The sequence below is a fragment of the Rhodnius prolixus genome, unplaced genomic scaffold (genome assembly GCF_049639745.1).
Source record: "Rhodnius prolixus isolate KJV_2025 unplaced genomic scaffold, Rpr scaffold_8, whole genome shotgun sequence".
Classification (NCBI taxonomy): Eukaryota; Metazoa; Arthropoda; class Insecta; order Hemiptera; family Reduviidae; genus Rhodnius; species Rhodnius prolixus.
The window spans coordinates 39579826-39601037 of record NW_027411593.1 but is presented as its reverse complement, the minus strand read 5'-3'; the positions used below and the strand labels follow the sequence as shown (position 1 = coordinate 39601037).

The 21212-nt window shown below is 30.0% G+C and overlaps 2 protein-coding genes across 5 annotated transcripts; one reads left to right on the top strand and one right to left on the bottom strand.

Moving 5' to 3' along the window:
- Nucleotides 1-730: 730 nt before the first annotated feature.
- Nucleotides 731-2111, bottom strand: EMC3 (ER membrane protein complex subunit 3). The gene has a single exon (XM_074122930.1). The coding sequence runs from the start codon at nt 1603-1605 to the stop codon at nt 826-828; it is 780 nt and encodes a 259-aa protein (XP_073979031.1). The 5' UTR covers nt 1606-2111; the 3' UTR covers nt 731-825.
- LOC141451485 (serine/threonine-protein kinase Sgk3-like) lies at nt 2009-19805 on the top strand. 4 transcript variants are annotated; one of them, XR_012456836.1, is made up of 13 exons: nt 4611-4733; nt 4853-4947; nt 9969-10064; nt 11477-11562; nt 11640-11690; nt 11773-11874; nt 12002-12107; nt 12552-12719; nt 12794-13048; nt 13740-13913; nt 14031-14171; nt 15386-15603; nt 15676-19805. XR_012456836.1 is itself a non-coding variant. In XM_074122921.1 (12 exons), the coding sequence occupies exons 2-12, from the start codon at nt 4864-4866 to the stop codon at nt 15548-15550; spliced, it is 1428 nt and encodes a 475-aa protein (XP_073979022.1). In that variant the 5' UTR covers nt 2009-2150; nt 4853-4863; the 3' UTR covers nt 15551-19805. The 4 variants fall into 4 exon arrangements, 3 of the variants coding, with proteins under 3 accessions (XP_073979022.1, XP_073979023.1, XP_073979021.1); XM_074122921.1 differs by lacking the exon at nt 4611-4733 and adding an exon at nt 2009-2150 and having other exon boundaries at nt 15386-19805; XM_074122922.1 differs by lacking the exon at nt 4611-4733 and adding an exon at nt 3468-4121 and having other exon boundaries at nt 15386-19805.
- Nucleotides 19806-21212: the final 1407 nt, after the last annotated feature.

The window sequence follows — 21212 nt, the reverse complement described above, 5'->3', positions numbered from 1 at the left end:
AAATTACTTCTTGGTTAGGCTTTTGATAGTAAAACCATAAACAGTCCACTATAGATAATAAGGCACAGGTAAAGAAAAAAAAATATAACTTGATTATAAGAGATAATTGTTTAATTACTTCTTTAAATTTCTTTGATTCTTCTCCATTCTCGTTCCTGAGGCCTAGCCTTGAAGCCGAGTTCCACAACTGGTATGCCATTATTGGAGAAATGATTTGAAAAAGATCTAAATAATCACCTGTCAACTTGCAGAAGTAGTGTAACTACCAGTGCTTGAATCTTATCAAATTGACAAGCTTGTCTTTATCACAATTTTGCTTTAGTGTTTTAAGTATTCTATTTTTATCTCTAATGAAATAAGTCGTAAATTTATTGAAAATGGGAGTTCAGTAATTAAACTTGTGTACTGAATGGGGAAGGTTTAGTGAACAGAAGATCATGACCATGAACAGAAGTTAGACGCTGTTTTTAAATTGTAGAAATCTCAAATACTATTATAATAATCTAGTGCCTTTAACTACATCAATTCTGTCCTCAAGTTATAGTAAAATTAAAGGACCTGATTATGTTATCAAAGGCTTGGCCGTGACAAAAAAAAATTCAAGTGCAAATGTAAAATTCATGGTCATACCACACATATAAAGACTTCGGTAACATGCAAAAAAACTTTTTCAGTTATACAATTTGTTTTTATTCAATACAGAAATAGGTGGGAAAAAATGAAGAATCACTTTTCTAAAACAGTAAGACTTTATTAAATAAGTTTGATGTGAAGAAAAAGAATTATAAAAGGAATATAGTTTCATTTTTGATAATTATAAGTGCATTATCGCTGATTCGTTTGTGTACTTGGAGCAGCTTTTGAGGTTGTACACTTAACTGATCCTGCTAAGTCGGTCCCGACGTCTGCCAACACCCATTCATGATCACAGATTTCTAGAGCTTCCCACTCAGATTTAAATGCAGCTTTAGGATCTGGAGGCATAGCAACTGCGGCACCGGACATCTGATCTTGAAAGTGACGAGATTGATCTGCAGCATTGTTTTCTCCTAAAACTAGAGCGTAGATACTTCTTAAACCAAAAACATTGAGAAAATACCAAGATGCTGACGAAACCCATGAAGCATCTAACGAAGCTAATTCTATACCCCTCTGGAGCATTGGTTTGAACCTTAAAGTCAACGGAAATGGTACCTGCGTTGTAACAAAACCAGAAAACATCCAATTTATCCATCCACCAATGATGATCATTGGCAGCACGTTCGTAATGTTTCCTTTCAACATGTCAGTCATAACAGAAGGATCGGTCATTGGGTTTTGTACAGCTGACGCACGATTTTGTGTCTTAAAATAACCAGTTTCTTCATTATTAAAATAATGCCTTCTCATTTGAAAGGAGGATTTTGTAAGATATTTTCCATTCTCTCGCAGACATCTCGCTCTTATTAGGACTTGACTATCTTGCACTTGTAAAATTTCTGCTTTTTTTGCTGAAGCGACTAAAACGGAAATATAATGTCGCACTACTCCTACAAGAAATGTTATCACAACTATTGGTAAGAAGACACAACCTCGAATGTTTGAATCCAGCAATAGATCACCCATTTTATTTAAACTCGACGAATAGTCTATAACAGATAACTAATGAACTAATATTTCAACAACACAAATATACATTTTTTTTATTAAGGTAAACTATATAAACAAATTAGTTATCACTACATAACCTATCTCACTTTCGTGTAATGCACCTTAAATAAGAAGCAGAATTCTTTATAGATACGCAAATTGCCACTGTTTTTTTTTTGTTTATTTGTATATGCACAGCACTGTTATAATTACTTACTCACATTTTTTACTTACTGTATGCACTAGTTACGATGTCCTCAACGTGTGTAAGATGTGCTCTAGTAATAGTAACCACTACTCCAATCCGTAAGCTGATTGGACGGACAGCTGTTCCTGGAATTCACTAGGTACTGTTTTAATTGCACCACATCAACCTTCTGTAAAGCAAACATTCCAAACAATTGGCATCCTGTGTTGTTGTGTTTGTAAACTCGTGGTAAAAATTATCGGTTTGTAACTTCGGTGACTTTTGTTACTTCACAGTTTTGAAGAAACATGGATATTTAATTTTTTTTTTAATGGTACGTTTAAATTACATCATAATCATTTATATAGTTTGTTTATTTTGAGATTCCTTATCTGTAAAAACAAAAATGGCAGGAATAATATGTTTGCTAAGTTATTTTCATCTGTTGTTAAAAGGATTATAGAGTTGAATTTTATTAATAGCAACATCCTTATTCATTACATAATAGTAGTAGACATTTTTTTTTTTTACCCTGACGGGTGCTCTTTGATTTTTTCCAACATTCAATGAGAAAGTAGAGTTAGAAAAAGAGAAGTTTAAGATGTTAAGCATATTTTTAAGATAGTCTGATATTGCAAAGATCCATTTTTCTTTCACTTTTTTCTTTAATTTTAAAAAGAAATTGATAAAGCCCAAGAGAATACAAATATGAAATTTAAATCAGCATTGTTTTGCCATTTTAAAGTAGTGATTTTCATTTAACAGCCTAAAATTATGTTTAAAATGGCTCTTACGATTTCTTATACTTTAAATTGAAGACTCCTCCGACGATCAATTGCTCAGAGATAAAATCTTTATTATTACATTATATAATGTATATTTATTTTAATTATTGTAATTTATTAGTTAAATAAAGTCTACTACTACTACTTTAAATTGGTTAAAATAATACTGTATACGAATAAAGTAAGACTTCATTTATAAAAATAAGTTAATTCTTGAGCATAAATTGTTTTATCTATCTCGATAAGAAGAAAAGTTATTTCGAATCAGATTTGGTGTAATCTTTTCTTTTAATCATCAGTCAGTGACAAGTTAATTTGTTTGTTCATTTAAATGTACATCTTATGCATGCTTGTTACTATTTACTGAGTATTTTAATTTTTCATTTGGATGAGCAATTTGTGCATTCACATACAATTTACTTGTTGCAATAGATATAAATTTTCAAGGTTTATAAAAATTTTTAGTTTTTAAGATTTCAGCTAGCTTCATTTATTTTCTCACAAACCAATTCGTATCCATATGGAATTTTCAGAACTTAATGCTTACTATCCGCGGCTCGATAAAACTCCATACGATCCGTATGATCCATATTGTAGACTTTTACTTGGAAAGAGAAAGTTAGAATAGTTGAGAGTATTATTCTATTCTTACTAAATCAGTATTTACTATAGAAAAATTTAACGTTATTAATCTACTTGGAGTAAATTTATGAATACTCAAAAGAATTTTTTTTCCCCTGCTATAAACATACTGCTTATCATTGTGATTGTAAAGTGAAGTGGTATTTTTTTTTCTATCAAAAATTTTTATTCAGCAGGTATTCCCAATGTAATTTATTAGATACGGAAATGTTAATTTTGTGAACTTAGCTTTAATTAGTCACACAAGTTATTTCAGTACTCGTAGTTTTATGCAGTTGATAATATGAAGTTGGAAATTCTTGGTTTTCATTTAAAAAATTAACAGTTATTGTAAAAGTTGATGTTGATTATTTTATAACACCAAACCCTAAAATTTAAGAAAAAATAACTGCAGCGTATTCGCTGAAACTCGAAATTTAAGCAAGTCATTATCTTCTGTTATTGTCTGATTAAAGAAAGATGAGAAAGATCCATACATTGCACTAAAGTGGTGGCAAGTCAGAAACCTTTAAAAACCCTTCTTCCAAAGGCGTAATTCTTTTTGAAAACATGCTCAACTTAAGTTAAAGATCTGTGCAATCAGTTGATTGCAAAGATGTAATAATTAGTGTTGCCAGTTTGAAGAAGTCTCTTAACTGAAAATCCATACTCTAAAGCCGTCTTTCGTTGAGGGGTTTTAATCATTAGGTTAATGTTGGATGAATCTAAGAGGATCCGCATGGGGAATCTCAGTATCACATATTGGGCATGATTGCAACACTTTCTAGAAGTTAGAGAAGGTAAAAATAGTTATAGAAATAAGAATATTTAATCAGAATATATTCATCAACCCACCTTGTACTCACCAGTAATAATGACAGAATCTTGACCTAAATGAGGTGATTAAAAAGTTATCTATTAAATATTTTTTAAAATTATTAATTTTAAATAAAAGGTGTAGTGATAATTTCAGAAATCAATTATTTCTTAGGTTTTTTTGTTTTGCTCAATACTTATGCCTTGGAGGTATTACTTAATTAATGCTTATAAAGTTGTAGTTAGTAATTAATTCTTTCCATTGTATGAATTAATTGCAGATAGTATGATAAATTAGCGTAATTTTGCCTTTTTGCTTTCATGAACGTATATAAATACTAAGAGGTTTATTCTTTTACATGTTTTTCTTAATTGTGGTCATTACTTGATATAAATAAACCAAAAATTCTAAATATAATTAATTTTCTTAAACATCGCTCCCACCCACTCCTTGAGTTTTGAGTACTATTCTTATAGTATTATGTTTGCAATAATGTTAATGCCTTTAAAGCGAAGGTCTGATAAGAAAAGTATAATAAAATAATCTTTTTTTTTTTTTTTTTCTTTAATCACACTTCACCAAGAAAGTTAAATCGTGGCAGTTCCCATAATGAAAACAATTTTTCAATCGTTTAAGGCATTTTTTAAAAAATGTGTTTTCCTCATTTTAGCAGTATTTTGTAAAAAATGTACAGGTAGTTATATATTTTTTGATTCTTCTTATTTCAAGGCAGTTTTTTAATTCTCTGTTTTTTTTTAAAATATAAACTTTTGTTACACAAATTTTGAAATTAGTAATATTTTTACTTTTTAGTGGGTGCAGGTATGGCTTCAGAAGAGAGTGGACTGAAAACGATAGACGCTAAAGTACAGAAATCAGAGACTTGGATAGAATCAAAGAAGTTCACTGTAAGAGTATTTTCTAATTATAAAACTTAATGTAATTTTTTTTTTTAATTACTCACACTGTTGAAGAAAATAACTTGTTAGATTTTCTATTTTCCATTTTTCGAGATTTTTATTTTGGTAAAAATTTTTTAAGAAGTTCTACATCTCCAGAATACATTGGGTTTTTTACTTTCTTTTATTTTATAAACCTCCCTGTGAATAAGAGGAGGTTTGTCCAGAGAAAATCTATCATTTTTGTATTTCATTTCTGTTTTAAAGAAAAACGTTTGACTTTGTTGAGTTGCTCCCAGCTTACTAATCTTTAATCCCTTTCATACCTTTCGATGTTTACTTAAGAAAAAAAAAAAAAAATCAAGGAAATTATTTATTTGATTTGTATTTTTTCTAGAGTTTTAATAATTGGGTCTGCCGGGTTCAAACTTTCTCCCAACTGTTCTACTGTTTGCTAACCTTCTCTGTACATTATGGAATTTACTTTTCAGTGTCTTTTTTTTTTTTTTGGTCGGCTCACGTTTCCTGCATTTTTTTTAAACGCCTTCTAGGAGCTTTTACGTTATATGCAGGCTGTTTTTCCACACTTAACATAAATCCATGGTATGGACATAACGATTTTTTTTTTTTATCCGTGTCATTTCAACTTTTAGACTTATTCACATTATTCCAGCCCAAATTTACTATCAGATCGCCACATAGGTGGCAGTGTGCACATGGGCTCTTTGTTTGAGGGGCGTTACACCAATAAAGTGTAAAAAATTAACAAGCAGTTTCATTAAAATATATTTATATCTTTAATTTAGTTGTGGAGAGTGAATCAGTCGCCAACATAGGTTGTTAAATCCTTCACTAAGAATACAATTCAGCAGTGAGAAGTGCTGGTAATGAAGTAGTGGGCACTGAACAATTTCTTTTTAACCGGATTTTAGAGGAGCGCTAAATTTCATTCTTTACATTGAACTCCAATTAAATGAAGTTTCCTGGAACAATGTTACAAATGTAAATAATAAGATGCTTGCATTTAGTGAGTACAATAATAGTTTAAAGAAAATCATTCCAACTCCTTTCCAAACAATTGTCAAAGCTTCAAAAATAAATTCTTAAATAATCACTTTGTCCAATTCATTTTCTCTAAATTGGGATTTTTTGTGAAATATTTAATTTCTAATAGTATTAGAACGATAGTGTGACTTTTTTGCATGGGCTTTTAGATCCATCCAACGACCAGCCCGATGACCGAACATCGACCAGTTCGATGTTCATCATTCTGAAATTGCCCTTCAGAGGGAACATGGAGTTAAAGGTAATTCTAGAACGCAAAGCTTTTTACAGTGGGGAGCATAAAAAATAATGGATGCATTAGCACCGGGAAATGGTTATCCGGAACTTCGTATTCATGAAGTGAGCAAGAAGTACACCTAGGTAAAGAACTTTTCTTCGAGGCTGGGTACCTTGTCGGAGAGAGTTTCACTGATTAATTATAGTTATCCTTCCATCTTATATTTATTTTTACAAGATCATACAAAAATTTACAAATTAAAGCTCTAATAATTGTAATACAGGAAGTTCTGAAAGTATTATATTTCTGCACTAAGTACCTAATTATATATATATATTGTAATGAAAACAACTCTGTCCGAAAATTTGACACTCAAAATTCAGTTTTCTATGTTTAGCAAATTAGTTTTTAGCCATAAGCAAATATGACTTTTAATTATTAAAAAAAACATGTCAATAATTGTTTCTTAAGAGCACTTGAAGAAAAGAAAATTATATAAAAATGTTTTGTTATGACAACAGTTTTCTTACCATATCTTTATGTTGTAAGACTAGTGGAGTCTTAGTTGCATTGATTTCATTACTTTTAATCAATTTTTGTCTGAAGCATTATTAAACAGAAATTCTTTAATTAATGTTTTAAGGCGGCCAGTATTTATTCAATGAGTTAGTTATTCTCAAAACAGCAACGTCAACAATAAATTTATTTATTTTTTTAATTGTTATAATAATTAACATTTTCTTGGAAAAAATCTTGTCAGCCATATTTAACGTATCATTGGCTGATAAAATTATTTTTAGATAAAAAGATAAAATTATAAACATGGATTGCTAACAGTCCAAAAATTACGTACTTTGCGTTCTAGAAATCAACATAAGGCGTAAATAATTAAACTTTTTCGTAGAACTATTGGTATTAAACAAAGGGATTCATTTCTTAATTTTACGAAAAAACTTGTTAAACGAACATTCGTCGAACGAACAATCTTATGCATTATGAACTATTTTTAATCTGAAAGAATACTTACGAACTTACTTATTCTCACTTACTCTCGCTGCAACTACATATTTCAAATTTACAAATGTGTTTTAAATTACGAAATCTTGCTAACTGGATATGCTTTTGTCAGTTAGATCAGATTTCTTTCTTTGAAATTGATCGGCTATGGATTTCAAGGTGACAATGATAATATTGCAACCTCGCTATTGAGGAGGTGCTTTCTGTAGCACCTGCTGCTCCGTTTTAGTAGACCAGTCAACCGACTAATCTGGTTCAAGTTTATCCTTGATTCTAGTTTAGTAGTAGTAGTTTTATACAGACTTTCGCCTCTAACCATTTTTGATCCTTGAATTTTTGTTTTCAATATTTACCGTGTTCTTTCCGAAACAATCAAGAAATTTTCGTACAGTGTAATTGTTTATACCTATGTCCATTGTATGGAATGTCTGCCATTCCCTAATGCCAGTACTTTCCGGCATCAATTCAAACGTTTCTTTTCTTATGGCGCCGGAAAGCAACATCATGAGGTCTCTCATTAAACTTCCAACAGAAGATAAGATACTTTAAGAATCTCTCAAGATGTTACCTTTTTTCTTTTCTTAGTTTTTTACCGGTAAATACTGAGATCCCACTTCCTTTACAAAGAATCCAACTCATAAGAAATGCGCTGGGTAAATACGGTTATTTTCGGAAAAACTCACCAAAACTGGAAAATAAGGAAACCCGCATTCCTGCTTGTCAGACATCGGCCCAAACCCTAGTTTCGGAAACATTAGTGAGACAGATTACAAATTTTAAGTTTTGGCGACTTTTCATTGTTGAGATAGATGTTAAGCTAGTCGTTTGTACGGAAGCCATGAACTCTGAAGAAGAGGTAGTTTAGATTTCAGGATTCCAAGTTCGGCAAAAGTTTGGTGTCTTGAAATGCAATTTAGTAGGATAGATTTCACCCTGATTCATTAGGCGTTTAGGATATTAGACCTGCTCCGTACATCAATACTAATTACTGCAATGATTTTGCTAAATTATTGTTACTAATTTTAAGATATGTATCTGTAATTTTTAAGATTTCAAGGTTTTTTTTTTCCTGTAATTTTCTAGAATTCGCTAAAGGAACAAGGGATTTAATTATAACATTGTGACGTATTAAACTTATCCATGAATTTCGTTGGGAAGTTTTTGTCTGGAAATATTGATGTGAGGTTCTAGGGAAGCGTCTGTTTTTTAACAGTATCATTTTATTATTAAACTGAAAATTTAGATTTGTGTCACTGAAGTTAATATCTTATATTAAAGGCATTTTATTTTTAATTGAAAGTCTTTTATGTTTGCCCCCCCCCCCAAAGAAGAGGGGTTATTGATGAGATTTTTCTTTTTGGCTGGATCGCTTCCCTCCTTCTATTATAGTAAAAAAAGGGAAATAGTGTTGTTACCTCAAAAACTATTAAACAGTTTAATAATAGAATGTTAGTAATTGTAGTCGTTGCTTTTTATTTATAAATTGTGGCAATTACTTAGTAAGGTTTTTTTTTTTTGGCATCCAGCCGGATTTGTGCCATATTTTCTCTCTTAACTCACTTTAGTTTAAGCTTTAGTTGCACTTTTATCTGGTAACCCGTCGTATTTCAGACAGTTTTCGAAAATGAACATCGTGTAGTGAAAAGTTTCTAAATAACTTTTTGAAGGTATATATATCAATACTTAATTATTTTTATATTTTTAAATTGAGTAGAAAAAATGTCAATTATTTGTGAATTGCACTACAATTAAATTTTATTATTATTTTGTTGCTTTAGATAAGAATACTAGAACGTTTAATGTCACGTACTCGAGCGTTATTTATATATATGTATTTTAATACAGCCATTTCTATTCTGTTTATTGTTGCTAATATTATTTTAGGAGTCAGTCATATTTTTTTCACTAATTTTAACATTTAGTATGTGTGGGTGTTGAATCTAGTTGACAAATGCTTGTGAAATGCAATTCAAAAAGTTCTAAAAATATACACTTTGAATAGGCTTTGTGACTGTTCGTGGTTTTCGCTAAGATTCTTCATGCATATATATGTGTTGTTTAAAATAAATAAAATTACTTGAATTCAGTATGTCTTCTGAAATTGATAGTAAGACTTGGATGTATAAATTTTGGAATTTTTTGTTGAAGGTAATTTTCTTTTTTAAAATTTAATTTAACGTACGTTACATCTGAAGTTATTGGGGCTCGGAGCTTTTTTACCGCACTGCTGGCCTCAGGAAAGTGTTCTCTCGATACAAACAACACTGTCCATCGCCAGACAGTGCGCTATAAGAAACTCCGAAGGAAGAGAAAGGGCCAGCAGCTGAATTCGAACCCTGGATCTCCGCGTGGGAATCCAATACGTTAACCTCATAGTTAATCCCTGCTTTGTAATGTTATTATAATTTTGAGGGGTACTTGTAGGGGAAGGTAGTTATCAAGTACCTACCTTCTATATTTTTCACTTCAGTTTTTATTATTTGTAAGTCTGTTAACAGGAAAGTGATCTTTGCTATGTGGTTCGCTTATTTAGAATCCAGCTGCTGGCTCTTAGATTTTCTTTTCTTAGGAGCTTCTTTCAGCTCTCTGTCGGCGGTGGACAGTGTTGTTTGTAATGAGAGAACACTGTCTGGAGATTGGCTCCAGGCGCCAAAAACCTTAGATTTTGACGCACCTTAAAAAAAGAAGCCTGTTAAATTAAAAAAAAAAAAATTATTTATTTTTGTTTCAGGTTTATAAAGTAACAGTAGAAACTCCTCAGGAATGCTGGTTTGTTTTTAGACGATACAATGAATTTTATAAACTTCATGATTCGTTGAAGAAACAGGTAAGTGTTTTTGTGTACATCTCAATAGTCAATTTCACTAGTAGTCCATGTCACTAGTTTAAATATATAACCTACGTGTTACTATAAGCAAATTAAATTCTTTCTTAATTTAAATTCCTCATATGATAAATGTAAGAAAAATAAGCATTAAAATGTCTGAGCCAAATAGTTGTTCTAAAGCAGCATTCTTTCGTCGAAAAGTAAAATATAAATAATTTCTGCTTTGAGTGCTCAAATTATTTTTTCTTAAAAAGGTAAAGGTAAAACGGTGAAAGAAGAAGTTCGGCCCATTTTTCGGCCTTTCTAAAAGAAGCGCGACACCCTTCATAATCTTACTTAAAATAATGTACGAGCATGTTTCACGTTCTCAATATTTTTTAAAATATTATGCGTTTTTAAGTATCATTTTCAAGTGATTATAATCAAATGATTAATATTTAATTTAACATTACTTATAGTTATAACCCAGTAGCTGTGAACAGCACGATACAGTGCTTCCTGCTTGAATTCGTGTGCCCCCTCACATAAAAAAAAATCCTGAACATTACATTTCTAAACTATTACCACAAGCACAAAACTTATAGAATCCATAAATACACACTTATGATAGGATGAAAAATTAATGCCAGTTTCAGTCATTAAAGTTTATAATGACTGAAACTTGGCATTAATTTTTCATCCTATTGAAACTATGATTCAGTCTCCAAAAATAATGAACAGTACATACTTAGGCTTTATTAATTTTATCTTACTATTTTTGTCAAAATGTTTTACTGTTCATTAACAAATTTTAAATAATACATATACCATGCTGACTAAGTAACCTTCCTCATTCAGTCAGCAAGTGTAGTTTGAGAAACTTGGTGTTTTATCCATCGGGTTAATATACTTCTGATGGTGAATAAGAGTACGAAACCGGTCACAGGTACTAAAAAATGCGTTTTATGACGGTAAAATCAGTGATATTATTTACATATATCTTTAGCTCTTTGCATTTATTCACTTAATCCTTGTCCTATCTTTTTTGATTGCTATTGCATTTAAAAATAATTTTTAATCTTATTCAATTTAGAAGAAAATTGTTAGAGCCGTATGAAATTTCCATAAATCAATTTTAGTGTTTAGGGGAGCTTAAAATTGCATGAGAAATATCAAGACATTGCAATTCTTTCTTTTACGAGGGGGTAAGATACATAGATTTAATCTTGCATCAAGAAGTTAAAATGGACCCTAATCCCAGTAATAACCTTATTTGATGTGATGATGTGGTAGATAATTGTTTTTTCATTTCTTCAGTTTTAAGTCATTAAGTTTTTTAGAAGCGTTCAATTTTCATTGCCTGGATAAAAGTGATTCTGGAATGAAAGTACAAAATAATTGTATTAAATATTGATATACAAAGTTTTTATTAGGTGCCGAATCTACAGTTAAAGTTACCTGGAAAGAAATTCTTTGGAAATAATCTACATCCAGAATTTATTGCAGCTAGAAGACATGGGTAAGTTATGTACTTAAAATGAAGATAAAACATTAATTATTGTTATTGTTATTCGTAATTTATACCTTCTATTGCAGATTGGACATTTTTATTCAACAACTTGTAGCTGATCCAAAATTAATGTCTCTGTAAGTTAATTATAAATACTTTATTATGTTATAATTAAATTTATATACTTCTTTTTACAATTTTTAATTTGGCATGTTTCAGTCAAGAAGTAAAACAGTTCCTAAAATTAGATGAACGCCAAGTGAATGTGGAGAAAACAGAAGAAGCTGAAAAAGTAGACTTAGGTCCTTCAGAAAGAATTTAGTAAGTACAAAAACTTCCTCCTGTTTGTTCAGCTAGAGAATTCATTCTTAATTGTATTTTGAATTCAGTTATTCATGAATTTAAATTACAGTGGAAGTTCTAGAAAAATAAGTTAAAATTTTTTCAGCGCAAGGCCTAGTGACTTTGAGTTCCTTAGCGTCATTGGCAAAGGAAGTTTTGGAAAAGTATTTCTAGCCATGCATTTCAAAGACAAGAAATATTATGCTGTTAAAGTGAGTTTTGACATTTAATGCCACAAAGTAGGAAGAGAATTTTTTTTCGTATAAGAATTTTGTTCACTGTGAATGATGTCCTGGAAATTGTTGTTTTGATTTAAATTGAATACAATTTTTGTATTTTAAGAATTAGATTTGTCTTTTATATTTTATTATTTTCGTGTTTTACCATATAGTTAGATCCTCAAAGGAGGATAATTTCATGTCGATTTGTCATACTTGTTTACTATTAACTTAGTCCTATAGTTTTTTTTACTTTAAAAGTTCTTGGATAATTATTCTTGGAGAGTGGTGAAGCCTGTCATAATTCTTAGTCGAAATATCCCTCCTATTCATACGACGATATGTATAAAGGGAACTCTTTCAAGTTTATTATAACTTGTAATTATAAGTTTTTTAATGGTGTAACAAGTGTTTCTTAAAAGATTCATGTGTTTTTAGGTATTAAGTAAAAAACTTATTATGAAGAGAAATGAAGTAAGGCACATTATGTCTGAAAGAAATGTTTTATTGAAAAATCTTGAACATCCATTTTTAGTTGGACTTAAATTCAGCTTTCAGACTTTTGACAATCTATATTTTGTTTTGGATTACATAAATGGTGGAGATGTGAGTTTAAAAGATGCATATACTTTGGTGCTACGTTTTTATTTAATTGTTCTTGAAGAGTATCTTTCTTTTAGTTGTATTACCACTTACAAAGAGAAACACGTTTCTCTGAAGCTAGGGCAAGATTCTATGCAGCAGAAATAACTTGTGCAGTTGGCCATCTTCATTCATTAGGCGTTATATATCGTGATCTGAAACCAGAAAACATTTTAGTGGATTCAGATGGTCATATAATGTTGACTGATTTTGGCCTTTCCAAAGAGTCAGACAGGACTGATACTCTATGCGGAACACCACAGTATTTAGCGCCAGAAGTTATTAGAAAAGAGGTTAGAAATTTTTTTTTTATTAATACTTAAACGTAAGTGAAGACGTTTTGTGTTTCCTATTTTTGTTTTTGTTTTTTGTTTTTCTGTAAATAAATTAGTGTTGTTCATATATTCATACTCTTAAGTAACATTTTTGTTGATATGCTTATTTGTGGGATATTAGCGTAACATTATTATTTTTTAGTATTTCTGCTAAAATTTCTTAAGGGAATTCACTCATTATTTTATAATTATGAGGCAGATTAAAATGCAATATTATGTTAAATACGTTATGAGCATTGAATATAACAAATAATAGGGGTTATTTTGCTGCAATAACGGGGAAGATTGTTATTATTTCCTTATTATTATTTTATTCATGACAATTTTTGCCATGTAATAATTTAAAAATATATACTTCAAATTTTTAATTATTTAACAATTCTATGTGTATTCCAATCGTGAGCCCAACTAACAACAAAAAATAAAAACAATGGGGTATGAATATCCTTATTATTCTAAAAAACTTTTTAGTAAGGTAATAAATATGTTATCAGAATTAAAGAATTACTTTACCGAAGAATATTGTACCATTTATTTTATAGACTATAAAAAATTCCTCATTTTCAATGTTCTATTCAGTTCACAAGTTTAACAGTCGATAAAAAATAATCATGTTAAAAGAGTTCCTTAAGTTTCGAAACTATTTCAGGCTTACGATCGCACCGTGGATTGGTGGTGCCTTGGCGTTTTATTGTATGAGATGATGTACGGTCTTACACCGTTTTACGCGTCAAACACCGCAGAAATGTATAACAGGATATTGCATAAAGGGGTTAGAATGAGACCTGGAGTTTCTTATCAAGCAAGAAGCATTATGACTCAGGTGATATTTGTTTTTGTGCTTTGTATTACTGCAGTTTGTGTTACATATAGATTAGATGATTGAATTATTCAAAACCATTTTCGTGAGTTTTTCATATAAATAAATATCTGTTATTAGCTGTTGGAAAAAGATTCTAAAAGAAGATTAGGTTCTGGAGAAGGAGATGCAGATGATATTAAAAACCATCCTTTCTTTGACAATATTGATTGGGAGAAAGTCAAAAGAAAAGACTTGGAAGTAGCATTTAAACCTGATCTTGTAAGTTTTTATGTAACTTTTGCATTTTCTGTTTGAAATCATTTATTTAACAACTTTCACTTCCTACTTATCTTTGGCATACGTTTATTTATTAGGGAGGGCTTATGTATTATTTTATTTTTAATTATTTAAGGCGCGTCAACATCTAAGGTCATCTTCAAGGCTTTACTTGTAACAATTATAATAATTTTTTAAATTGTTGTATCTAAGGTTTGTGTGTCTTCTTTCCTGTCTGTTTATGTAACGGATTTTCGGTATATGTCTGAATTCATACGTACTTACTTATCCCGCGCTACAGCCTGAATGTAGTCCTGGCCTCCATCAAGAACTTCCTCCAATTCCCTTCAACCTTTAATCAGATATTCCAGATCTTCTGGAATCATGGTCGACCTGTTCTATCCATCTGGTGCTCGGCCCTCCTTGCGGACGGGTTTCAAAAAGCTTAATTGCATGGCCTTCTTAGCGGAACGCCTGATTAAATGGCCAGCCCATCTTAATCTATTGATTTTGATCCACTCTTTCACCGGCACTTCTTTAAATAACTCTTATAGTTCCCTATTATCTCCGGATTTTAAATTTCTCTTTTCTTTGATAAGCCCAAAAATTCTCTTCAGTATTATCGTTTCAAATATACTTAATTTATTTTCATCTTTTTCACTGATCATTCAGCATTCGGTTCCGTATGTTGAGACTGGTTTAACCAGTATTTTTTATTCACTGCATCTTTGTCTTTTTTTCAGTTATTTTCGAGTTGAAATATTTTAGCATTTTAAAATAACTTCTGTTTCTAGAATGTATCTTATGTACATTGATTATATATATAGAGTGAGAGGGAAGAGTGGTGTGAGTGTTCAGACAAGATTTTGTAAATGTTCTCAGCTCCAACAATATTCGTTAACCTTGGCGTGCTAACTGTTTTTGTAGTTTTAGCAACAGTTATAATTTGAAAACGAAGTTCAAATTTGTCTTGACTTTCGCAGGCTGGTAGGTAGCTGCACAATTATTTACCTGAAGTGATGTATTTCATTACGGCAGGCTAGCCAGGGTTAACTAGACAAGTTCTGTAAAATTTAGTGTTAGTAGAAAATTATTCTACTAAATTATTCTAAATTGTTATTGTATACATTTAATAAACCTTTATTCAAGACATTTAATTTCTTTTTTGATTTGTTTAAACAGTAGTTATGTATATATGTATATATATATTTTTTTAGAATGGTCCATTAGATTTACGCTACATTGATCCAACTTTTACCCAAGAACCAGTGGTATCATCATCGCCAGACTCTTTAACAGATCTGTCAGTGAGTGTTTACGAAGAAGGTGATATTTTCGCTGATTTCTCCTACGCTGGATCAATAAACACACTTCATATATGAAAGAATCCTCTTAGATAAAGGGAGTTCAACTGAGAACATTACTACAGCGTCTGGTAACATTTAGATAAGCAAATTTTTTTTAGTTAATCTACTGAGTTTAATTTAATTTATTTTGATTTTCACAGTTTTTTTGTTTTGTTTCTGCTAAACAAAAGAAGCGATAGCTCCCTTATGAGTTATATGTTGAATAATTTGTAAATACTTCTAAAGAAAGCAGTTATTGAAATATAATATAATGAAAATAAAATTAGGACTGACATTTTAATAGACAAATAATCTGGAGAATTAGTTTCATTCTCATACTTATACAGAGTATTATAAATATTGTAATGTAATAATTAAATATAAATATATATAACTTTATTGCATAATCACTAGATGATTAGTACTATGATTGCGCTATTTAATGGTAGTTTTGTTTAGTAACATGGCTTGTTTTTATTTTCTAAGTCATTATTCTTTAATTTTCTCATAACATAGTAATGGTTGCCTAACTTATTTAATTAAAAAATGCTAAAAAAGCTAAAAATGATTTCTTTTAATAACATCGAAGATTTTTCATAGTGCGATAATACATTTTTAATAACGATAAATACATGATTTTTGATCCGTGTTTCAATTTTGCTTTTCACTTTAATTAGAGAATCGAAATTATTTCCTCCAAATTTTTAAAGATGGAAAGAAAAAACTCTGAATGTATTTGTTTAATTTATTTGAAATGTTTAGTTGGCTCCCTTTTCAACGTTCTTTAAAAGAAATACTTGTTTTTAATTAAAGAGCACAATACAAGAGCTTTTTTTTTCTTTTCTTTTTTAATATTACTTTATTTGAAGTGAATGTATGCCGATTGAGCTATCCCTAGTACTGAAGTTTTTTTAGTGTGGATTATGTTTTGATCATGAACAAACTTCTTTACTTATTCTTTTAAAGCTGTAACCTTAACTTCTAACATGCAAATAGAATAAGATGATTGCTTATATTGGTGGCTCCCAAATTTACGTTTTTTTAAAATAGGGCAGTGAAAATTGTATCTTTTCGTTATTTCCTTTCATTCGTCCTTTCCTCTACTAAAGTTGGAAAGCTTTTTTTCTGTACATTTTATTTAAAGTGTTCTTATATCATTTGAGTGTAAATATCATGCTTTAGATACTGATGAAAAAATAGAAATATAGTAATGGTACATTTATTTTAGAAAGGCCTAAAAAACCTATTGGTACGTTTTGCCTGCGTCACCTACGACCAGTTGTAGCCTACATCTTTTTTTTGCCCACACTGTACTCGGTTGATAACAAAATTTATTATTTGACCATTTGGGATATAATGATATTTGCGTGATAACGCTTGCTGCTTCTTTACAGATACCCATTTCGAAGGTTTACTCGCCTCTGAGATCTAATTTTAAATTTTACCATGTCTATAAAAAAAACAAACACCTACATTTTGCTTTTCAATTTAATGTTATTTAAATATTTCTTTTGTAGATTATTGTTGACCTCCCTTGGTAGAAGTTTTGGATCACTATCAAACAATCCTCTAATCCGCTATAACATGTAACAATCGCTTCATTGACTTTTTTTGTGATATATTAAAAAAAACGGGAATTATTATAATTAATTTAATTCTCTGCTGGCAATAAAAATAAACGTGGCTACAAAAAAAGTGAATAATTATTCTGGAAAAGTTAGCCATAAAAAGTAAATTGATATTTAAAAGGCAAAGTTCAAAAACATTTTACTACTTATTTTTCTTATTTTTATTGTTTTATTGTTAATTGAGTCAAGGGGAGGTTCTGTTTTCCAAGGTATCGCAGCCACGGACGTTTCCTTTTTTTTTTTTTCCTTTGGCATCAGTTTGCACTATTAGCCAGAATCCTCTCTTAATCTTCTCTAGTTCCCTAAAGTAGGTCACAAACTAATAAAGTTCTTAATCTTTATCTAGGGAGGCTTTAATAACGTTTATGAAGAGAACCAATTCCTCATAGGCTTTCCTGTTTTTTAGAATTTCAGGTTAAGTTATATCACCCGGCAATAGATTTTTTAAAAAACAGATCTCTTTGGTTTGTATATTTGGAGCACGCCATAACAATGTACGCAGTGACCGCTGCACAGTCTATTAACTATGGAGACATAACTGCTTGGAGCATGTTCCATCGCGGAACCAGGGTTTATGGCCTACTTTAGGGACTAAAGATTTATAGAATTTCCTCTTTGGTGATTCTGAATAAATCCCCTGTCACTTTTCATTTATCTTCTTTCTAATGCAGGCTAACGTTTCCTTTTAATTAAAATTAAATACAGTTAAAAAATTTCTTCTAGATTTGTCTAGTTGTGAATTAAATGTTTTTGTTTTGTTTCAATTTTGAAAGCCTTAAATGGATCCTAGTGCGGTGCGAAAGTGGCAAGTTGTATTTTTTTGCACTAGATACAATATTATCTCCTAGAAAGAAACAACTGATTGTTTTATTCGGCTTTTGCTAGCGATATTCTTGCATCAGTAAAAGCTGAACTTGTCCGCTTAATCAACAATAAGAAGTGTAAATATGTCAATAATGGAATCATACTCTATTTCAGAACTATTTCGGTGTAGGTAGTTAACAATTTTAGCGTACATGTTTCATTTTATAAACCAATTTATTTATTTTTTTTATTCAAAGTTATCCGGAATCGTTTAAAGAAGAAAAAAACAAATAAATAAAACTGATTTCATTTCTTGTACGTTCCATTTAGAATTGCCGTACAATGTAGAGTTATAATAATCTTGTAAACAGTTACGTTTATTGAAAACTTCTTTCTCTTTTATTATTTTTTTTAAGTAATTTTTTTTTTTGTAAGTTGTACTTAAAGTTGTATGTCTTTTATTTCGATTTGAATTTGTATTATTGTTATTTTGTTTTTATTGGATTTGGTTTATAATGTGATGAATTAAGTTGTATTAATAATTATCAGATTAAGTAGTTGTGAATTAATCTGAGATAGCAACAAAAAAATGCCTTCTTGGTTATTTGATATTTTCGTTTATTATTTTCTTCAAAATGTCTTGCTTCCCTGAGTTAACACTCCTAAGGGCTGATATTTCGTATTTTTAGAAACTGTAGTTTGGGGAGATAATGAAGCAAACAGTCAAATCAAGTTGCGTCCGTTCACCATAATGAGTTCTGAGAACATAATGAGAATGAGATCAGTGAATTATTCAACTTAAAAGAATTATTCTCCCTAATTCCCATTATCCTCCCTAATTCTCATCATAAGAAAACAAAACAAAAGTTTGTCGAAATCCTAAATTAATTATCTGCGGTGAAAGAACAAAGTTTGAAAACCAAGAATATTTAGAGAATTAAATGTTTAAAATTTGTGAAAAATAAATCAAACAAAACCATTGTTTTACTTTGCCACAATCTTTTTATTGGTAAAACTTAATAGATTATCAATGTTCATATGCATTTTTCTTTTAAAACGTTGTTTTTTTGGGCATCACTTTTGCAAAAAAGCTCTTATTCGTTTGTCTAGGCCAATTTATTTGTTTGTAAAAACTTAAGAAAATGAATCTCAAATATAAAAAAAATTGTGAACTAAATATTTAGATAATTCATTAAATAGAAATGAACATGACCATTTCCATTCTCAAGTTTCTATTTAAAGTTTCATGACAATTCCCTTGTTTTTATTTTATAGAAAAATCTATAGAGTGTTATTATTATTGAAAAAAAATGTATTTTTCTAGGAAAAAAATAAATAAATAAAACAATACTTGAGAATGAAAATGCCTAAGACTGATATATGTTTCTCTGTATAGAATTGTATATATAGAAATATTTATTAATTTATATAAATTTAAAACAAGAAAAGATAGAAAAATTAATAATTTAAATAAAATACATTTATTTTTGGACCAACATTTTGTGATATTTAGAAGATGTAAAAATGTGTATTTTCTTTTGAGTTCCTTTTTTTTTTTAAATACTTTCTAACAGAATTAAATGTGTATGAAAATATTTAGTCTGATTAAATATATATTCAGACAGTTATTAAATTTTAATTTTAATAGGATAAATTTGCACAGTGACTTAAATACATGAAAAAAAAAGTGACTTAAATTTATGTATCTATATTTTTACTTCAGAAGTATTATTATGTAGCCAAATTTATATTTTATACAGTAATATTTAATGAAAATATTAAATTATATTGTTTATCTAAAATAAATAAAGAAAAAACATTATATATTAAAAAGCTAGTAAACTAAATTTTGTTTTTTAGTTTGTTAGTTTTTAGCTTTTTGGACCTTGCAAATCGCCATGTAACTCGTTATTTTATTGTATTTGTTGCGAGTGTTTATGATGCTGTGGTTGTGCATATGTTTGTTCATTACTATGTCTGTGTGTTATATTCAGTGGTGGAGACTGAAGTTGTGATTGAATCTAAGCTTGCTTATTAAATATGAAATTTCCTTCTTTCTTGAAAGAATGGAGACAGCGTGAAGTCATGGCTGAGTTTGTAACCCGGTAAGGTTAGATAAGATTCTAGTAGGGCGGCACAAGGGCTGCGCCACTGTGACCCCTGTGGATGTATTGTGGCTCGCCGCCTCTCTAAATCTCGCACTCCAGACCCTTCCGTTTAATCAGACTCTTAATTCTGAAGAGCGACTTTTGGGTAAATCATGAGAATTGATTGATTGAATTGAATATTTAGCGCAGCAAAACATACAAAAATGTTAAAACCAACTGAATTCATTTCCTCTAACATTGTGAATAGAATTCTAGAATTAAATTTCCTTAATCTTATAGAATCAAGCCAAAGACAATCTATTTTTATGGTTAGATCCAGTGATATAAAGGAAATTATATTCTATTACACTGTTATTAGAGGTAACTAAATTTGTTTATGATATTTGTAACTCATGCGACGTATTTTCATTCTTTTTTCCCAGACTGAACTTAAATAATTCCAAATTATTTCTTGTGAGAAAGTGTAATTAATTATAAAAGATTGATTTATACTTCTGTTTTAAAACCCATCTTGGCTTATGGAATAGAGCTGTGGGGTTCAACTAAACGCTCCAATCTCCAAAGGATTCAATCTCTTCAATCTAAAATACTTCGAACTATTGTAAACGCTCCATTTGATGTCTCCAACCTGACTATACTCACTGACCTTAACATTCCTTTTATCGCACAAGTAGCTAAAACACGATGCAGAAAACTTCATTTAAACCTGTAATCTCATGTAAATTCTCTAGCTCAAAATGTTTCTTCAAGAACACTTGCCGATAACCCAACAAGACGACCTAAAACACAGTAGCCTCGTGATTTCTTCTCAAATAAAGTGACTAATAGTCTAATGTTTTGGAGTGTTACTAAAGGGTAACTTCTCTAGTCGTTTGTATCTACCATTCACTTTGGTCATGGTTATTTATAGCGCCCACGAGCTGATTGTAGCATAAATAAACGCAAAAAAAACAAACTTAATATGTCAATGCTACAGTTTGATTGCAGTCTCATTTATTTAATTTTAATTAAAAATATTTGTATCGCTGGTAATTTAAAAAAATTGTAATATGTCACATCTACGAGATTTCTGTATCTATTCAACCTCGTTTGTGTTGTCTACCTTGAACTACTAGGAAGTATTATGTATTTTGAAGTATATCTGACCACTCACCATGG